At 42.5% G+C, this 19,509-nt stretch overlaps 2 protein-coding genes across 3 annotated transcripts in view; both read right to left on the bottom strand.

Moving 5' to 3' along the window:
• The window catches only part of SLC13A1 (solute carrier family 13 member 1), a 45,241-nt gene that overhangs the window by 4,960 nt on the left and 20,772 nt on the right, over window positions 1-19,509 (bottom strand). The window contains exons 7-12 of one of the 2 annotated variants that reach the window (XM_035127613.2): window positions 19,151-19,311; window positions 10,778-10,897; window positions 8,686-8,784; window positions 8,486-8,587; window positions 2,104-2,207; window positions 455-564 (exon numbers count right to left, since the gene is read on the bottom strand). In XM_035127613.2, the coding sequence (XP_034983504.1) occupies window positions 455-564; window positions 2,104-2,207; window positions 8,486-8,587; window positions 8,686-8,784; window positions 10,778-10,897; window positions 19,151-19,311 (696 nt within the window). Of the gene's footprint in view, window positions 1-454; window positions 565-2,103; window positions 2,208-8,485; window positions 8,588-8,685; window positions 8,785-10,777; window positions 10,898-19,150; window positions 19,315-19,509 lie in introns of both variants that reach the window. The other variant, XM_035127612.2, reaches the window with a different exon arrangement.
• The window catches only part of LOC118091110 (V-type proton ATPase subunit S1-like), a 118,478-nt gene continuing 111,153 nt past the window's right edge, over window positions 12,185-19,509 (bottom strand). The window contains exon 11 of the transcript XR_009558252.1: window positions 12,185-12,198. The gene's annotated coding sequence lies outside the window, so the exon portion shown is untranslated. The remainder of the gene's footprint in view (window positions 12,199-19,509) is intronic.

Here is a 19,509-nt window from a genome sequence, read left to right as displayed (position 1 = left end):
TCCTGGTCCGCACCTGGGTAATTTTATGGTCATATTTAAGAACAGTTTTATTTTAATCCTGCCAATTGTTTTTACAGCTGTTTTAAATCTTGACATGCTAATGCTTTATTTTATGGATTTGTAGCAAGCAGCAACACACTCCAAATGGTGGACTAGAAATCTGTTTAATGATAATGGTGGTAATAACAGTCAAAACGCAACCGTTTTCAGAGACAACATTTTACCAAGTAAAGTACGTAACTAACCCTCCGAATTACCCCTAAATTCTCAAACAACAATTCCCTTCAATTTCTCGCTTAACTGTTGTTCCATTTTAAGATAAATATTACTATTGGAATAACATTGGACAACTTTTCAGCTCATCCTCTGCAAATTTCTTGCAAACCAGCCACAGCTTAAGAATATTGTTATTATTATCATTATTGATTGAATATGTTGCAAAAATCTGTATTACCTCGCAGCCATCTGCCAGTGCAAACCCTCCACCAACGAGGATGGCAATTTCCCAGGGCATGCAGGCTTGAAATTCTTTCCAAGTTATCAGTGGAGTGTAATCAAAAACAACTAGAGGAAGGGAATAAAAAAAAGAATGTCTGTAAAGATCTGAAGAGGGAAAGCCTGTTGCATTATCTTTCTATTACTGTTTCACACAGAGCTATTCCAATTCATCTGACTTTCTCATGCCTTTGCATTGCAGGAGCTGGTTCTGCATCCGGGCTTCCCATAGACATCTGGTCAGCCACTGTGAGAACAGGACGCTGGAGCAACTGGGCCATTGGCCTGATCCAGCAGGCTCTTCCTGCGTTGGAATTGGTAACCATCAGGGAAAATGAATGAAGAACTCTCTTCTACATGCTTTTGAGAGCTCCGCGTCTGCTCTGCAATGTCCCCAGAGCTTGGGACGCATTGGGATTCTGCCTGTAATTGTTTTCTGGAAGCCAATTCTACAACTAATCTAGAATGCGGCAGCTTGACTGGTGACTGGGAGCGGCCGCCGAGACCACATAACACTGGTCTTGAAAGATCTACATTGGCTCCCAGTACGTTTCCGAGCACAGTTCAAAGTGTTGGTGTGGACCTTTAAAGCCCTAAATGGCCTCAGGTCCAGTATACCTGAAGGAGCGTCTCCACCCCCATCATTCTGCCCGGACACTGAGGTCCAGTACCGAGGGCCTTCTGGCGGTTCCCTCGTTGCGAGAAGCCAAGTTGCAGGGAACAAGGCAGCGGGCCTTCTCGGTGGTTCCCTGTGGAACGCCCTCCCATCAGATGTCAAAGGGGGGGGGGGAAATAGCTACCAGATTTTTTTAAAAAAAATAGCTACCAGATTTTTAGAAGACATCTGAAGGCAGCCCTGTTTAGGGAGGCTTTTAATGTTTAATAGATTATTTTATTTCATTTTTCTGTTGTAAGCTGCCCAGAGTGGCTGGGGAAACCCAGCCAGATGGGTGGGGTATAAATAATTTATTATTATTATTATTATTATTATTATTATTATTATTATTATTATTTTCTCCTGCTCTGGAAGGTAGGACTTGAACCAATGGCTTCAAGTTACAAGAACTAAACAATGGGAAGAAAGTTCTGACAGTAGCAGCTGTTTAACAGTGGAACTGGCTCCCATAAGAGGTGGTGGACCTTGGAGGTTTTTAAGAAGAAGTTGGATGGCCACCTGTCCTGGATGCTTCTGCTGAAATTCCTGCATTGCAGGGAGTTGAACTAGATGACCTTCGGGGTCCCTTCCAACCCTACAGTTCTGTGATTCAAGCCCATCCACCCGGCAGCAGAAGTCTGGGTGACTTTGAAAAGAAGCTCAAAATATTGGCATGTTATAATCTGCTCTCAGCTATAATCTTAACTTAAGGTTTATCCACAATTCCTCTTGTCTCGCTACTCCCCCCCCCCCAAAAAAAGAGCAAATGGCAATTCGGGTTTTCAGTTTGCTCCAATTTATCGCTAAAGAGCAGGGTTTTTTTTCCTGGGAAAGGGAGAGAAGCCAGGGGAAAACTGGCCGTACAGGTGCTTTCTAGTCACAAGATGAGCAGAAGTGTGGATGAGCCTTTATACTTGTACTAAAGAGGAAAAAATCAGGGATGTATACTCAACTGTTTTCTCCATTTGAAGTTCTAGACAATGTTTTTGCTGGAATGATGAAGAAGAGGAGGCCAATCATTAAGGCAGCTGTTGAATCAGTAGCAAACCCTGGGTATCTGGGGGAAAGAAGCCAATGTTTCCGTTGGTCCACAAATACCACACTAGAAAATTCTGATTCTTTAGCAATAATATCAGACATTACCAGTGTTTGCTCACACGTTGGAAAGATATTTTGAGGTGACGGTAAACATTAAATTTCTGTTTGGCAAGGACGGGAAACATCTGGCCCTGCAGATATTGTGGGGCATGTTTCCCCATAATTCCTTGCCTTTGGCAATGTGAGCTGATGAACTCTCTAAGCCATGGTCTAGTAGGGTGGCACTGATCCATCAGAAAGGCAGATTAAAGCTTCATTTTAAAAATAACTATGCAAACCTTAATTTCAAATGATATGCCAATTTGCAATTATATTTTAAAATAGCAATGATTAACAGAGCATGAATTAAGCTAAACCATGACCGTAGTTTAAATTCAACTAAAGTATGCTCAATCTATTTATTTTTGTTTGCCACATTTACAAATAATGCTCAGTTTGACTAACAATAAATAACCCAGCATTAATACAATAAAACCATATAAAAATAAACAAGAGCAGGTTTTATTTTGAAAATAAAAGGCAGGCAATTAATACCTAATAAAAGCAAAAGAATTGAGATCAAAGCACAGAGCAGCTGAGAAAAGCAAGTCACCTCAGTGGCCAGAGGTTTATTTAAATAAATAAATAATTGAAATAAATAAATAAATAAATAAATAAATAAAGGGCCGCCTATGGGTGAAAGGTCATCATGAGCCTTCCTTGGTAGGGAATCCCTATCTGGGTAGCGTTACTGAGAAGGGGGTTCCTTGAGATTAGATTGGGTGGGCCAGAGAGAATAACCTCTCCAGAAGAACTCAACAGCTGTGCAGGTAATATAGCTGTAAAGGTAAAAGGTAAAGGTAAAGTCCCATGGACTGCAAGAAGATCAAACCTATCCATTCTTAAGGAAATCAGCCCTAAGGGGTCACTGGAAGGACAGATCCTGAAGCTGAGGCTCCAATACTTTGGCCACCTCATGAGAAGAGAAGACTCCCTGGAAAAGACCCTGATGTTGGGAAAGATGGAGGGCACAAGGAGATGGGGACGACAGAAGATGAGATGGTTGGACAGTGTTCTCGAAGCTACGAACATGAGTCTGACCAAGCTGCGGGAGGCAGTGGAAGGCGGGAGTGCCTGGCATGCTCTGGTCCATGGGGTCACGAAGAGTCGGACATGACTAAAGAACTAAACAACAACAAAGGTAAAGGAGCCCTGGATAGTTAAGTTCAGTCAAAGATGACTATGGGGTTGTGGCACTCATCTCGCTTTCAGGCTGATGGAGCCGGCGTTTGTCCACAGACAGCTTTCCCGGTCATGTGGCCAGCATGACTAAACTGCTTCTGGCACAATGGGACACCATGACAGAAACCAGAGCACACGGAAACACCGTTTACCTTCCTGCGACAGCGGTAACTATTTATCAACTTGCACTGGCATGCTTTCAAACTGCTAGGTTGGCAGGAGCTGGGACAGAGAAACGGGAGCTCACCCCGTGTGCGGGGATTTGAACCGCCAACCTTCTGATCTGCAGGCCCAAGAGGCTCAGTGGTTTAGAGCACAGCACCACCTGCATCCCATAAGATAGCTGTAGTTGACACTGGCTTGAGGTAAAAAAAACCTCCTTTCCATATCTGAGGCTCATCAGGAGACAGAAATGATGAAATGCAACCTTCAAGGGGCTTAAGAAACTGAAGGACATCGTCCTCTTTCTATGTTGCTCCCAATGGAAACATGCTGATGGGGACAGATACACCCCTGCTTTAAGTCATATATGTACTGTCTTCTGTTTTATATTATTTACTACAAAGCTTGATGACTAAGACTTTTGGGGACGAAACATCTGATTACTGGAGCGACGTCCAAACACTGAACAACTGATATATCACAAGTGGACTCTTTATTACTGTGTTTGCAATTGTACAAGATGAAGCCTATTTTGGAAAGAGAGAAAAACGAGCACCGAACCACTGATATATTACCAGCAGGCTCTTTATTTACTGCGTTTGCAATTATTTAAGATAAAACCTATTTTGGAAAGAAACTAATTTTTGCCATTCTATGGGCGTTTATTGTTTGTTTACAAATAGTTGCCTTGGCGATATCATCTTGCGTCTATTGCAGTGACATAAAGTTAGCCGAAGCATTTGTGGTTAATGAGTTAATCTGAAATGCCCACAAGAAACAGGAGTCGTGGCAAGCCTCACCTGAACTATTCTGTTCAGGTTCTCACCATCTCAATTGTTGCTATGGTAACTCTACACTTTACAGGAGTAAATGTAAATAATGTTTAAAAATGAAATCAGCAAACGATATGTTTGTGTGTGATTTTTTAATCAGATTTAATAATATAGGGAAATGTGCCAAACACTTGAATGAACTTTCCATTTCCACGCGAAACTTTAGCTTGCAGACAAAATATAAAGGGTATTTAGACAGTGAGGCTAATAAAACCTTTAAAAATGAAAAGCTCATTTAGATACTTTGAGGAAAATTAAAAATGTTAAGTGTAACCATGGGCATATGGATGCAAACAAAATCTAGACAGCAAAAAAGAAAAAGAAAGGAAATGTCCATTTGTTATATCTTGGCATCATTTATTTATTCTCTTGCATTTATTCCCCATCTATAAATGGATCTCAAGGATGCAAACATGTGCTTTCTGGGTGAATACCAACTCAAACACTGCCCAGGACCAGACTTCAGAATATGCCCTAGAATTATAATTAAGTGCTTCTGATTTTATCAGGTTAGGCTGGATATATTATGCTATAAAAATGGTTTATTTTAAAGTAGAATGATACATACTTACAATTAGTCCCAAATGAAAATGGACTTGGGGAAAACATTGGCAGAGAGTCAAAAGGATCGTATATAATGGTAAAAATGGACAGATTGCAATAATAAATACCTGCTTTTCCATATTAGCAGTGTCTGTTTTGTTAAAGCCCATTTACCACGAGAGCTTTTCGCATCCATAGTAGGCTACAAATGTTATGTGAGACGACTTCTTTGATCTCAGAACATCTCACTAGGACTTCTCTCTAAAGGCTCTGCTTTATAACAGGTGAGGATCATACACCTCCCATACTTTGCTTTGCTCTTACTTAGCAGAAATGAAGATAGAAGATAAAATGATTGCAATGCACCAGTCTGTGTGGCTTTTTTTACGGTCCCTAAATAATTCACTGATACTTAGAAATAAGATGGCAAAATGTGTTGAAATCCATTCTCTTAGGCCTGAGAATCAGCAATTGCAAACTGAAGAAAAGATGGGTTTGCCCACAGAGAGAATGTGCAGCAATAAATGGCAACAGACACATTCTTCTATGCTTCCAAGAAACAAGCCATAAAATACATTGCCTCTCCTCTCTCCTTGTGCCCCCGGCACCCTGACCAGAACTGCTGCAGAAGGTTGCCCTAAATATGTTCTGGGAGGGGAAGTTCTATTCCACAAATAGAAGTTCTTGAGGTGATGGAGCTATTCACTGGTGTCTGTCCTGACCGACAACATATCAAATAACAAAATGCCCAGCTGGAGAAGAACAATTGGAGCTATTTCTCTGTCACCTCTTATGCAAAGTGCTATATCCTGCCTCAACCACTTTCCCCAGCCAATCATTTGAGCTGAGAAAAGTTTCAGCCATGAAGGAGCGGAAAAGGGGAAACTGTCAAAATCTTCCCCTCTTATTCAATGATAAATTTGGTACTGCAACTTCCTCACAGAAGCACTCAGAATCAGTCCTCCCCAATGACTGTAAAATCTAAACAGAAGATACAGTCATACCTTGGTTCTCAAACGGCTTAGGTGTGGAACAAATTGGCTCCCAAATGCCCAAAACCCGGAAGTGTGTGTTCCAGTTTTCGAACTTTTGTTGGAAGCCGAACATCCAACATGGCTTCCACTTGAGTGCAGGAAGCTCCTGCAGCCAATCGAAAGCTGCACCTTGGTTTTCGAACATTTTTGGGAGTCGATTGGACTCCCGGAACAGATTAAGTTTGAGAACCAAGGTATCTGAAACAACCGAAGAAGTTATGTGTGCTACCCAAGCAAACATTACAAGGAGACAAGAACTGAGGATATTTAAAGGTGTGATTTATGCTCCAGTCCTGAATAGGTTTAACTTGAAGTAGAACTGATTCCCACATACAGAGTGGAGCCTTAGGCACACATCGCTGTTCATTATTTGAGGTATGGCTTCTTGGGTTTTCAAAAATGAAATATAGTGGTGCTTTGGTTTCATTATGGGTAAATAAGAATCTGTCCCCATGAGAAGTGGTGAACTAGTTGTGAGGCTGAGTGGGGGTGGCGTAGACTGAAACAGATATCAAAAATAACCACCATGGCTGTGGCTGACTTAGGTAAAAATGGTAGGCACTATTACTGAAAACGTGGCGGTGCTGGGTGGCCTAAAAAGGCCCACTAGGGTTTTTCTTTTTCTTTGTGGGTGATACCTCTGTGTGGTGTTTGTGCTGTGTGTTATATGTGCATGCGAGCATGTACATGCATGTGTGGAATGTGTCTAATAGCCAATGTCTAATTCGGGCCTGCCGCAAATTCCCCACTGCTCTGCAATTTTGCAGCTCTTCCTACTCTGTTACTCAGTGGAGGCTGTATGTGCACATGCTGTAGAAATGTGTGAGTGTACAGAATATGGGATAGCCCCCCCCCCGGCTTTGGCCACTTTTGTTATGATGCTGTTTCTGTGCATTGAATACTCTCCAACTTTTTCCCGGTGAGAACAGGGATGTCCTGTTCCACCACCACCACCACGACTATTCATACCTCGACCAGCTGACTAGGTTGCCGCAGCCACTCTGGGGCGGCTTCCAACATGTATAAAAACATAATAAAGCATTTAAACCTGAAGAAGCGTCTCTACCCCCATCGTTCTGCCCGGACACTGAGGTCCAGCTCTGAGAGCCTTCTGGCGTTTCCCTTACTGCGAGAAGTGAGGTTACAGTTTTTAATGTTTGATGTTTTATAATAATAATAATAATAATAATAATAATAATAATAATAATAATAATATAATTATTTATTATTTGTACCCCGCCCATCCGGCTGGGTTTCCCCAGCCACTCTGGGCGGCTTCCAACAGAGATTAAAATACATTAAAATATCACACATTAAAAACTTCCCTAAACAGGGCTGCCTTCAGATGTTTTCTAAATGTCAGGTAGTTGTTTATCTCTTTGACATCTGATGGGAGGGCATTCCACAGGGCGGGCGCCACTACCGAGAAGGCCCTCTGCCTGGTTCCCTGTAGCTTTGCTTCTCGCAGTGAGGGAACCGCCAGAAGACCCTCAGCGCTGGACCTCAGTGTCCGGGCAGAATGATGGGGGAGGAGACGCTCCTTCAGGTATACAGGACCGAAGCCATTTAGGGCTTTAAAGGTCAGCACTAACACTTTGAATTGTGCTTGGAAATGTACTGGGAGCCAATGTAGGTCTTTCAGGACTGGTGTTATATGGTCTTGGGGGCCGCTCTCAGACACCAGTCTAGCTGCCGCATTCTAGATTAGTTGTAGTTTCCAGGTCACCTTCAAAGGCAGCCCCACGTAGAGCGCATTGCAGTAGTCCAAGCAGGAGATAACTAGAGCATGCACCACTCTGGTGAGACAGTCTGTGGGCAGGTAGGGTCTCAGCCTGCGTCCCAGATGGAGCTGGTAGACAGCTGTCCTGGACACAGAACTGACCTGCACCTCCATGGACAGCTGTGAGTCCAAAATGACTCCCAGGCTGCGCACCTGGTTCTTCAGGGGCACAGTTACCCCATTCAGGACCAGGGAGTCCTCCGCACCAGCCCGCCCCCTGTCCCCCAAGAGCAGTACTTCTGTCTTGTCAGGATTCAACCTCAATTCATTAGCCGCCATCCATCCTCCAACCGCCTCCAGGCACTCACACAGGGCCTTCACCGCCTTTACTTTTAACGTGTTTTTAAGATTCTGTTGGGAGCCATCCAGAGTGGCTGGGGAAACCCAGCCAGATGGATGGGGTATAAATATATTATTATTATTATTATTATTATTATTATTATTATTATTATTATTATTATTAAAACCCATCCCTATACAAGGCTGCCTTCAGATGTCTTCTAAAGGTTGTATAGTTACTGATCTCCTTGGCTCAGGGTTGGATATTGTCAGCACATCCAGTACGATAGCTAAACAAATCTTCATTGCCATCAATGTGGATTCGTTTGCAAGCAAGAGATAATGCCAGCACCCCAAAACTGGACAATGATGCTTATAAACTTACGCTGAAAATAATGAAGCCCAGCCAGAGATGAATCCAGGGTCTCTAGTGAACCATAACAGGGCCATGAGAATGAAGAGGACAAGGGTGATGACTTCTGGGTAGCTGCAACAGAAGAACAGCGAGTGTCAACATTGCCCTTCCAGTATGTTTGATTTGACATCATTGTAACATTTTGCCTGTGGTTCAGCCGTCTGTCTTACCTTATCGGTCCAAGTTTATTGTATTCATCTTTAATCAGCTGTGCGGAGGCTTGTTCCCTGGGTGATTTTTCCTTGCCACACTTGAACATTTCTTTGAAACTAAAATTGAAATAAAAATAACCAGTAAAGGGATTTTTACATTTAAGGTATGGGTTTCTCTTCCTGTGGCTTGGATCCAAAAACTTGGGATTTTTTGTCTTTCTTCCTTTGACCCCTCTATTTTGTATCACAAACTGCTTTGGAGATTCTGTTTAGTTTCAAAAGAGGCTTGCTATGTGGGGATCTGTTTTGAAAATGCAGTTCAAAGCTCCTTTTTGGCAGGAGGAACTGGTTACACATCTCTCTGGATCCAAGCCACAGTCCTTGGAACAGAAATAACCAATACCTTGTAATCCAGAAACATAATGCTTTATGTCAAACTGTAGTATCATGTATGGTATGTGTACTGCAATGTCTTGGCAAATTTGGTGTTTTGGTGCACATACTTTATAGCAGAGGCAGTTACTGGGCTTCCTTTGTACAAACTAGAGTAGCCAAGCTCCCATCACCCTCAGCCAAAACTGCCAATGAACAGGGATTATAGGAACTGTAGTCTGGCAACATATGCTGGGTACCATGTTGAATAAAGTTAAAGGTAAAGGTGACCGTTAGGTCCAGTCGCGAACGACTCTGGGGTTGCAGCGCTCATCTTGCTCTATAGGCTGAGGGAGCTGGCGTTTGTGGCCAGCATGTGGCCAGCATGACTAAGCCGCTTCTCGCGAAACCAAAGCAGTGCGCGGAAACACCGTTTACCTTCCCGCCGGAGCGGTACCTATTTATCTACTTGCACTGGTGTGCTTTCGAACTGCTAGGTGGGTAGGAGCTGGGACTGAACAACAGGAGCACACCCCGTCACAAGGATTCGAACTGCCAACCTTCTGATCGGCAAGCCCTTGGCTCTGTGGTTTAGACCACAGCGCCACCCGCATGTTGAATACCTCTGTGCTAAAAAGCAAAATCCCTGCTGAAAATCTTGGAAAATATGCTCTCTGTTCTTGGGGAAATTATTTATACCACCTAGTGACATTTGTATATGAAAAGGGAAAGCAATGTTATGTCAAATCTGATGTGATGTAAACTGTGCAACAGTTACATGGGTTTGTTTTTGTTTGTTTGTTTGTCTAGTAAATAGTAGCTGTGGATTGGGGGTGGTGAGGTGGTCGAATCAGGACTGTGGTGTGATGGGCACACCATATCTGCTATTTATTAAACAAAAGCAGTCATGCAGCTTCCCGTTGCTAGGATGAATGTCACTTATAAATCATTGGTTGTGACTTATTGATGCTTAATTACAATCAATCAGTATATAAATGTTTGGCCCACTTCAGCATTAGGCTGAATTGTGAGCAAACCATGGTTCCATTACCACATCTTTTTGGGGAACAGTGTTGGGAATTATAATTCCTCTTTGGGGTCCGGGCTACCTCTATCTTTATCCCTTTACTTGAGGGATAAACCTTATCAACCCAGATCTTTGCGAAGATTATTCACTGTAGCAGCTATACAATTGGACTTTTCCATCCGAATGTGTGCCAGAACAAATACTGGTTTCACCCTGTGAGTGTGGGTTGCATATGCAGAGGTCCTGAATGATGACCAGCCGTTAGTCCACATGCAAATATTAATTTGGACTGGGTTGGTTTTGAGTTTCCAAAATGCATGCCTATTTCTATACCACAGGGATGAGGAAGCTGTGTCCTCCGAAAGTTGTGGGACTCCAGTTCCCATAATTCCACTGGTCATAATGGAGGGTCACAACCAAATGTAGCCAATGTAATGCCATCCAGATGTTGCGGAGTCCAACTTCCATCCGCCCCAGCTAGCATGGTCAATGATCAGAAAGATGGGAGTCGCAGTTCACAACATCTGAAGCTCACCACATAGGCTACCTTTGGCCTTCATTGAGTGAAAGTGTGCCTCTAGTAATTGCTGATGAATTTTCATGAATGAAACCACCCATTCTCATTCTAAAATATGAAATGATTTTCTACAGTATACTATTCTCCCTGCCTCAACTGTCATCACATGGATTGCACTGGGCATTTATACTTACTTGAAACCCAGGAAAAGCCACATCAGCCAAACCCAGGAAAGGACCAGTATAATAAGAGTGATGGGGATGCAAAGAATAAACCAGGTTCCAAAATTGATGCACTGGCAACCTGGGTACCTCCTGAATAAAAAAATGAGAAAGAAACTGAGGTTAAGACATCACTATTGCATATGAAAAGCAAGATACCAGTTAAGACAGGATCCCTGGGATGGGCTGAAGTTTTGATACACTTACACACACCCTGTCCAGTTTTAGATATGAAAACCAGCTCTATCAGGAAATGAAGATGGAATATGACTTCACCTCGAATGTAGATTTGAATGACAACTGCATTATTGCACATTTAACAACAATAGTGTGAACTCACTGGCCTGATGTCACTGAGTTCCTGATCTCACTGCTTAACTTCCTATGGCTTCCCCTTTTTTTTCTTTTGGTCTCACTTATCTTTTTAAGAGAGGGAGACATATTAGTACCACAGGTATCTAGTGTGACTCTGGGTGGAGCTGCTGGTCTCCCCCATCTTTTGGAAGGTTTTGAAATCATGTTAAAATGTCCCCCTGTTCCCCAAGAGCTGTTCATAATATGCTGCATCAGCCTTCATCAACCTGGTGGTCTCCAGACGTTTTGTACTACAACTCCCATCTGCCCTCAGCCAGATGGACAAAGGCTTTACTACAGGATAGGGATTCAGATGAGGTTCTCAATCACGAGGGAGATTTGCATGAGTACAGGAGGCCCCTTACTTCATAAGTCTGCCCTTCAACTTGTAAAGGGCCTGTACAGTTGGGGAATGTGAGGCAACAGTGAAGGGCTGGACTTGCCCATTTTCCTCTCCTCTTTGCTACATGATTATGATCACATAAAGGAAGTGAATGCTCAAATAGGGCTTACAATGGCAGCAATTTCCTTTTGTTCAGTCATATGAACAAAGTTACATGATAAATACACACAAGGAAGATGTACAGATAGATATATAAAGGAAAATATAAATATTGGAAAAACCAGAAATTGTTTCAAGGTTGGATATTTTCTTGAGTCTTAGTGCAGAAGAACATTCCAAAGCTCCACTATATGCTTCATAACCCAGACACTGATGTTGGGGGTCACCATCTTTTTTTCAGTCATAGGTAAAGGGACCCCTGACCATTAGGTCCAGTCGTGACTGACTCTGGGGTTGCGGTGCTCATCTCGCATTATTGGCCGAGGGAGCCGGCGTACAGCTTCCGGGTCATGTGGCCAGCATGACTAAGCCACTTCTGGAGAACCAGAGCAGTGCACGGAAACACCGTTTACCTTCCCGCCGGAGCGGTACCTATTTATCTACTTGCACTGGTGTGCTTTCAAACTGCTAGGTTGGCAGGAGCTGGGACAGAGCAACGGGAGCTCACCCTGTCGCAGGGATTTGAACCACCGACCTTCTGATCGGCAAGCCCTAGGCTCTGTGGTTTAACCCACAGCAGTCAGCAAGTGAATTACTGTACCAGTTCCATATCCACTGATAAGATCACATCTTTGACTTAACCGCACAACGTAACCAATGGATCAATTGATGCATCATATCCTGTTCTGAGTTTTATCTCCTTTATTATGGCTATCCAAAATGTTTTCATTTTACGACAAGATCAGAAAATAGGATTGCAATTATCAAATATTAAAATGCAACTATACCGGTAGTTGAATGTATTGTATTGTATTGTATTGTATTGGGATCATACTGAAGTTTCTACCAGGTTCTGAAGAGTATTATTCTTTAACAGTAATGAACTCTGAAGCTAAGGAGAAAACTGCCAATTTACTGTGTTGTTTAATTGAAACTAAACAAGATATTCAGTATTACAATACTCCGCTAATTTATTTAGTATTTATTGGGTATTGCACCCTTTGTAATATGGTCTAAGCTTTTTATTGTGTGAGGAACTTCAGCTTTATGGAGGCTGAACTGAGAGACTGAAGAGATGTCACCATACTGCTGGTCTAGAGCTCTTGTTTGCTACCAGACAACTAGGATTGCATCCCCTTGTACTGACTTCTGCAGCCACCAAGTGGTGGGAATCAAATCAACTAGGGAGCATGAAGCGATCCATCATATCACAACCTCTATACCCAAAAATAATTGGGTAAGACTCTGTCACAAAGCCCTCACATAGCTCTTTTAAACATCAGTCAGTCCAGACGATGAAATGAATTCCTGATCTACCCTGGCTAAGGGAATTAGCTTTAGTCATCAGAAACTACCCAATGACTGCTGAATGTACCATGATAGATAGGACCATGTGAAGCTTCATTCCAACTCCATGTACATAATTGATTGAGCTCAGATAATTGAGCAGTACAATGTTCAACTGATGGAATGGAATGCTACAGCATTTTACAAAAGGCCTCCCCTCCACCTTATCCACGTAACAGAACAAACCACTTAATAATTAAGTAATTGTTAATTAAGTAATCCATAAACTACAGTTTGAAGTTCAGAGGGCCTTCTCAGTAGCAGCACCCACCTTGCAGAACAGCCTCCCATCAGATGTCAAGGAGATGAGTATCTATATAACCTTTAGAAGAACTGCAAAGGCAGCCCTGTATAGGGAAGCTTTTAAATGTGTAATATTTTGTTATGTTTTTATATATGTTGGAAGCCACTCAGAGTGACAACCCAGTGATATAGGCAGGGTACAAATAATAAAGTTATTATTATTATTAGAAAGTTCTGTGAGGGGGAATAGGGGTCTTCTCTTGGGAGAAAAGCAATGACAAATCTAGACAGCATCTTAAAAAGCAGAGACATCACCTTGCCGACAAAGGTCCGTATAGTTAAAGTTATGGTTTTCCCAGTAGTGATGTATGGAAGTGAGAGCTGGACCATAAAGAAGGCTGGTCGCCGAGGAATTGATGCTTTTGAATTATGGTGCTGGAGGGGACTCTTGAGAGTCCCATGGACTGCAAGAAGATCAAACCTATCCATTCTGAAGGAAATCAGCCCTGAGTGCTCACTGGAAGGACAGATCCTGAAGCTGAGGCTCCAATACTTTGGCCACCTCATGAGAAGAGAAGACTCCCTAGAAAAGACCCCGATGTTGGGAAAGATGGAGGGCACAAGGAGAAGGGGACGACAGAGGACAAGATGGTTGGACAGTGTTCTCGAAGCTACCAACATGAGTCTGACCAAACTGCGGGAGGCAGTGCAAGACAGGAGTGCCTGGCGTGCTCTGGTCCATGGGGTCACGAAGAGTCGGACACGACTAAATGACTAAACAACAACAACAACTCTCAGCTCCCTTAACAAACTACTGTCCCCAGGATGATTGGGGGCCAACCATGTGGTATAAAAGTGCTTTACATTTATAGTGTGGATGGGGCTCAAAGTAGAAAATATGTTGCTGACTGTCTTTTACAGTTCTCTCAATATCTGCAGGGCAACCTCCTGAGACAGGGATGTATAAAGCAATGCCACTAGGAATACCTTGACACAAGTTACACATTGCAAGTTCCCTTGGGTGACGGAACCCTCTCTGCATAGCAATAGCCTGAACTCACCACATGTCAAAGTCAGATACAGAGTCGCAGCTTAACAAACACAAAGAGTTTCTATAATGAGGAAAGGTTTCATTAAGGCAAGAGCTTTGTTTGATTTTATTAAGCTCTCTCTGGGACAAAGGTGCCAGGCTTGACTTGAGAGCTGCAAAATACGCAAGGCAATTTCTTTGATGGGACCCTGCTCCTTTGGAGAAACTGTGTGTGATTCTCCCGGGGCAGATAGCAAAAGTAATGTCATCCAGAATGCCAAAATCACCCAGCATACCAAGGTGAACTTGAAAGCATCCACCGTCAGGCCGCAGCTTCTATGCAATGGGCTGTGAAAATTGGCTGCAGCAGAAAAAGTCTGGCCTGTGCTAATACTATTTCCACCTTCAATGAAACAAAAACTCATTTCATTGTCGTTAGTTGGCCTGGTAACAAGAGCCCATTGATCATGCCCAATCTTACTGTGTGAATGCCTAGGTGGCCAAAGCAAGTGACATCTCCTTGGGTATGGGGGCGGGAAAATAATCTGCTTCCCTTCCTCATTGCTCACTGCTTCATGTTTGGAATGGTAAAGCTACTTCAATGTGACTCCAAGCCAACACTCCTACTGCTTGACATTTCCTCTGAAATGTGCTTTCGCAGTGTGGGATCAGAGATTTACGGTGTCCTCCCGATCTAGCAAAAACTAAAGTTCTTTAGGGCACAGTAGAGGTCGGCATTCAGAGAAAATATTCATCACGGTGTGAAAAACGAAGGCACAACATGTTGTGGGGATGAATGCACCAGCTCAAAATCAAGAGGTTAACTGGCCCTGCGTACTCAAAAATACAGAGGCTGTGCTAGTGATGAAGATGGTTTGCAGCGTAAGATTATGTAACTATAATAGCCAAACTAGGATTGTTCAGGCAGCCTCTTTGCCCAAGAAAAACACACTTTGAAGATGATCGGTTTGACCTTAGAGATTTGGACTATCACACTGATAGGATCCTACAAAAACAAGACAGCATAACCTGTTTTAACAGCTCCCTCCTATCTCCACTTTCTCCCTCCTGGCTGTTGCCATGCAATCTGCATTAATAAATGTTTGAATTTAAGTGATTTATACCTGCAGTACTGACCTTGACCAAGCTTATCAGGACAGACCTGGGGATAGGATTCTTGCTCTGCAATAGGGCTTTCATTATCTTAAGATCATTCCTAAGGTTTTGTCTATTACGTTAGATTAACGCACAAAACCACCAAGGAGAGTGACTCTGAATCATAACCAAACGGAGCCTAGAGGAGCAGCTGTAACATGAAAAGCTGATGATATTAATGCCTTTTGCCTTTTGGTAGTTCTTTACTCTAGGCACTGTCATGTTCCCTCTGCTGATTGGCTTGCGTTTATGTTTTATATCCCTCCCTTTATTTATTTAGGGGATTTTTAGCTCCCTCTTCATTAAAAAATAATCTCAGAGCAGGGCGCAGTATAAAACAGGAACATATAATGCACAATAAAATCCTGGTACATAAAACCAATAAAGAAGTACACTCACCATCACAATGAACAACAGTACAAGCCAGAGCCGGAAGGCTACCCAAATCCACATCCAGTTTGACCAAAGGCTTGGATCAATAAGTGTGCTTTGGCACCCAAAGCCCTGCAAGGTCAGTGCTAGATGAATCTGTGAGGGGGGGCATTCACATTCCCACCAAGTGTCCCCCCTTTTTTCCAGGGGCAGTCCTGCATTTACAGAAGCTGTCCCAGTTTCTGATTTGATCCCAGAATGGCCCCCTTTCCTTAGGACATCCCCAGTGCTTTCCCCCCTGGGGGGACGCAAGGGTACGCATATCCCTAAACATTTTCAAATCTAAGTGTGGCCTTGGGCCGTATTTCAATATGAGTAGGAAAATGAGAGTACCCCTAAACATTTTTTTAAAAAGAAAAGAAAAAAGCACTTGTTCATCAGAGAAATGTTGGAGGGTATGGAGTTGTGCAACCTTGAGCCAAGGGGATAAGTAACTATACAACCTTTAGAATACATCTGAAGGCAGCCCTTTGTAGGGAAGTTTTTTAAAAAATGTTTAATGTTTTGTTGTGTTTTTATATATGTTGGAAGCTGCCCAGAGTGGCTGGGGCAACCCAGTCAGATGGGCAGGCTGTTGTTGTTGTTGAATAGGACATCCCTATTTTCATCAGAGAAATATTGGAGGGTATTCATTCCATAGCCATTTTCACATGTTGCTGCGTCACCTGGCTCCAATTCAGCTGCTTTCTATGATTCCCTTTCCCCTTTCCTGCACATTTCATTTCACTTCACTCAAGTGGTTTATTAGATTCTGAAAGATACCATGGGAAGCCGGCTGCAACTAGGAAGACTCGGGGATTCGGCTCAGTCCACATTTCCTAAGTGAACTGACCTGACTCACACCTCCTAGGCTACTGTATTATGCAGTTCAGAATGCAGTTATCCTTCAGCTTTCATGCAACTCTGAATTTTGTGAGATGGTGCTCAACTAAAAAAAGAAAGTTATCATTGTGTATCTAAAAATATGCATCTTAGATTAGAACAGGCATCCCCAAACTGCGGCCCTCCAGATGTTTTGGCCTACAACTCCCATGATCCCTACCTAACAGGACCGGTGGTCAGGGATGATGGGAATTGTAGTCCAAAACATTTGGAGGGCCGAAGTTTGGGGATGCCTGGATTAGAATGCATGTTTTGTAGAATGCATACAAATAGGCATATTTTGTGGGGAGGGTTCTTTTTTTTCAGAAGAATTAGAGATGGATGAAGAAGCGGGAGGGCATAAACTTATGAATGAAAACATGCGAAACTGACATTGATGCAGGGAGGGCATGAATGAAACTATGTTAAACCGACAGGAGCTGGAAACAGGCTCTCTAATTACAACTCAGAGAATGCACAACCACCTGAAAGTGAGAGATGAGTAGTGGTGCAGTTAGGTAATTTTGTACCCTGAGATGACCCCATCTCTTCTCCAACCCTTGGGGGTGGGGAATCTCAGGATTGTGGGTTCGAGCCCCACATTGGGCAAAAGTTTCCTGCATTGCAGGGGGTTGGACTAGATGGCCCTTTTGGTCACTTCCAACTCTACAATTCTATGATTCTATGGCATGCACAGGAGACTCCAAAGAAGAATAAAAATCAGGCTTTCACTCTGAAATGGGCTTTGGTCTGATCCAGCAAAGCAGCTCTTATGATCTCCAACAAAAACAATGTCAGTGCAAAAAATGATCCTGGAGCTGTAATCAAACCAGGGATCATAACAAAATGCCCATCTGTAAACAAAAAAAGAGTTTTGTAGCTCAACTCCAGGCATGCTTCCTCAGAAGAAAGCCTGAACTGCTAGTTGTTCAAGGTGGAATCACATAGGTAATTAGTTGGAGATGTGATTTCCTCTGGTATGGTTATTATTCCCTTGCCTTGCTTGTAATGAAGTTTGAAGGCTTTAATGTGTCCTTGCTTATTTGATTATATGTATGCTTTTATTTTATTTGCTTTAAAATAGCTATGATATATTCTCCTGTGTAAAACGCAGTTTAGGATGATGCAATTTTTAACAAATTACAGGTGGCAGATAGACAATATTCCAGACGACTAGAAATCCCTTTAACAGATTATAAATATTTGGGACGCAGAGTGAAACTGACAGAATGATCCTTGATACTGCGGTTGTTGTCAATTAGTATCAAGTGTAAAAATTGCAGTTGCCTCAGAAATAGCATGAAGTTTAACATCGTATATCTTCAGCTGTGAGAAAAGTTTCCTGGGGCCAAACTGTGGCACCATCATTTATAATTATAAAACATTTCTAAGACAGCCTCAGTGATTTCAATGAGTTTGTTAAAAGGAGGGAGAGCAAACCTGCAGAATAATGTTTTTAGACATTATTTTCCTTTTTTTCATTCTGCATTTCTGGCCTGTGTGATGTGTTCCAGCTGTAATATTGTGCCTATTTGAATGCCGTATTGCACTGTGAGTTCATGGTGGTTGGACAAGAATATTTGAGTCTAAATTCCCTTCCCCTCAGCTTCACTTTACTATTTTTACAATGGAAATAACAGTGCATAGTTCAGCAAAAGCTGAATACTTTAAGTTCCATTGATTTCAGCAGGAGAGATTTAAGTGTGTGTTTATGTCTCCCATTGAAATAATGATGGGCCTTAAAATTTCTGGATAAATACTGACTATTGGGACATCAAGGACAAAGACAATGGAAATGCAAAGCTTGGAATACTGTATAGAACAGGCACCCCCAAACTTCGGCCCTCCAGATGTTTTGGCCTACAACTCCCATGATCCCTAGCTAACAGGACCAGTGGTCAGGAATGATGGGAATTGTAGTCCAAAACATCTGGAGGGCCGAAGTTTGGGGATGCCTGGTATAGAGTATGGATGGATGGATAGATAGTGATTGTGGTTCAGAAATTCTCTGGCCTTCTTTGTTTACTGCACAGTTAAAATATCATTGATTTGTAAAGTGGAAGTTGTGGCGGAATGTTGTGGGCAGCTAAACTGCAAGAGCATCATCATGTGACCTGCCTGGAAGTTTAGCTAATCTATGAGATATTTATGTGACCCAGCAGTAATAAGGTCAACTAACCTACAATACCATCATGTGGGTAGGCTCTTAAGTATATTTGGGCAACAGAGCTGGATTGAGATATAAAAAAAACTTTATCCCAGTTGGCATCTGTCTTGAATCTGAACTGATTTTATGTATGTGTTGATATTTTAAACTGTTTTTTTAATTATTCCCAGCTGTTGTTTGAACTGCTTTTTATAAAAGGAAGGAAGTAAAAACAGGGTTCAGATTTAGAAGAACTTGTTTTGGCTCTTTTCTTACGTGTTGAAATGCTCGGCAAAGATTAAGTTGGTTGAAGTTCCAGTGATGGTCGTCAGTCCGCCAATAGTTGACGAATAGGCAATGCACAGGCACATGACTTTACATATCATGTGGTCCCTTTTGGTTCGGTATTTTCTTCCGGTATCACTTGGTTCTGGAGTCTCCTTAAATAAGAAATGAAAAGAACAGTAAACATCTTCATTTTCGCCAAGTGACATGTGAAACCTGCCCATCTTTGTTCAGAAACTGAACGGGCTGAGATTTTTGCAAACCTTTTTGGAGGTTTTGGATAAAACACATTGTAGAGTGAAGACTCTTTGAAATAACCCCTGGTGCATTTCTGACACATGTAGGTTTTT

The sequence above is a fragment of the Zootoca vivipara genome, chromosome 10, assembly GCF_963506605.1.
Source record: "Zootoca vivipara chromosome 10, rZooViv1.1, whole genome shotgun sequence".
In the NCBI taxonomy this organism is placed as follows: domain Eukaryota; kingdom Metazoa; phylum Chordata; class Lepidosauria; order Squamata; family Lacertidae; genus Zootoca; species Zootoca vivipara.
This window is presented reverse-complemented; position numbering and strand designations above follow the sequence as displayed.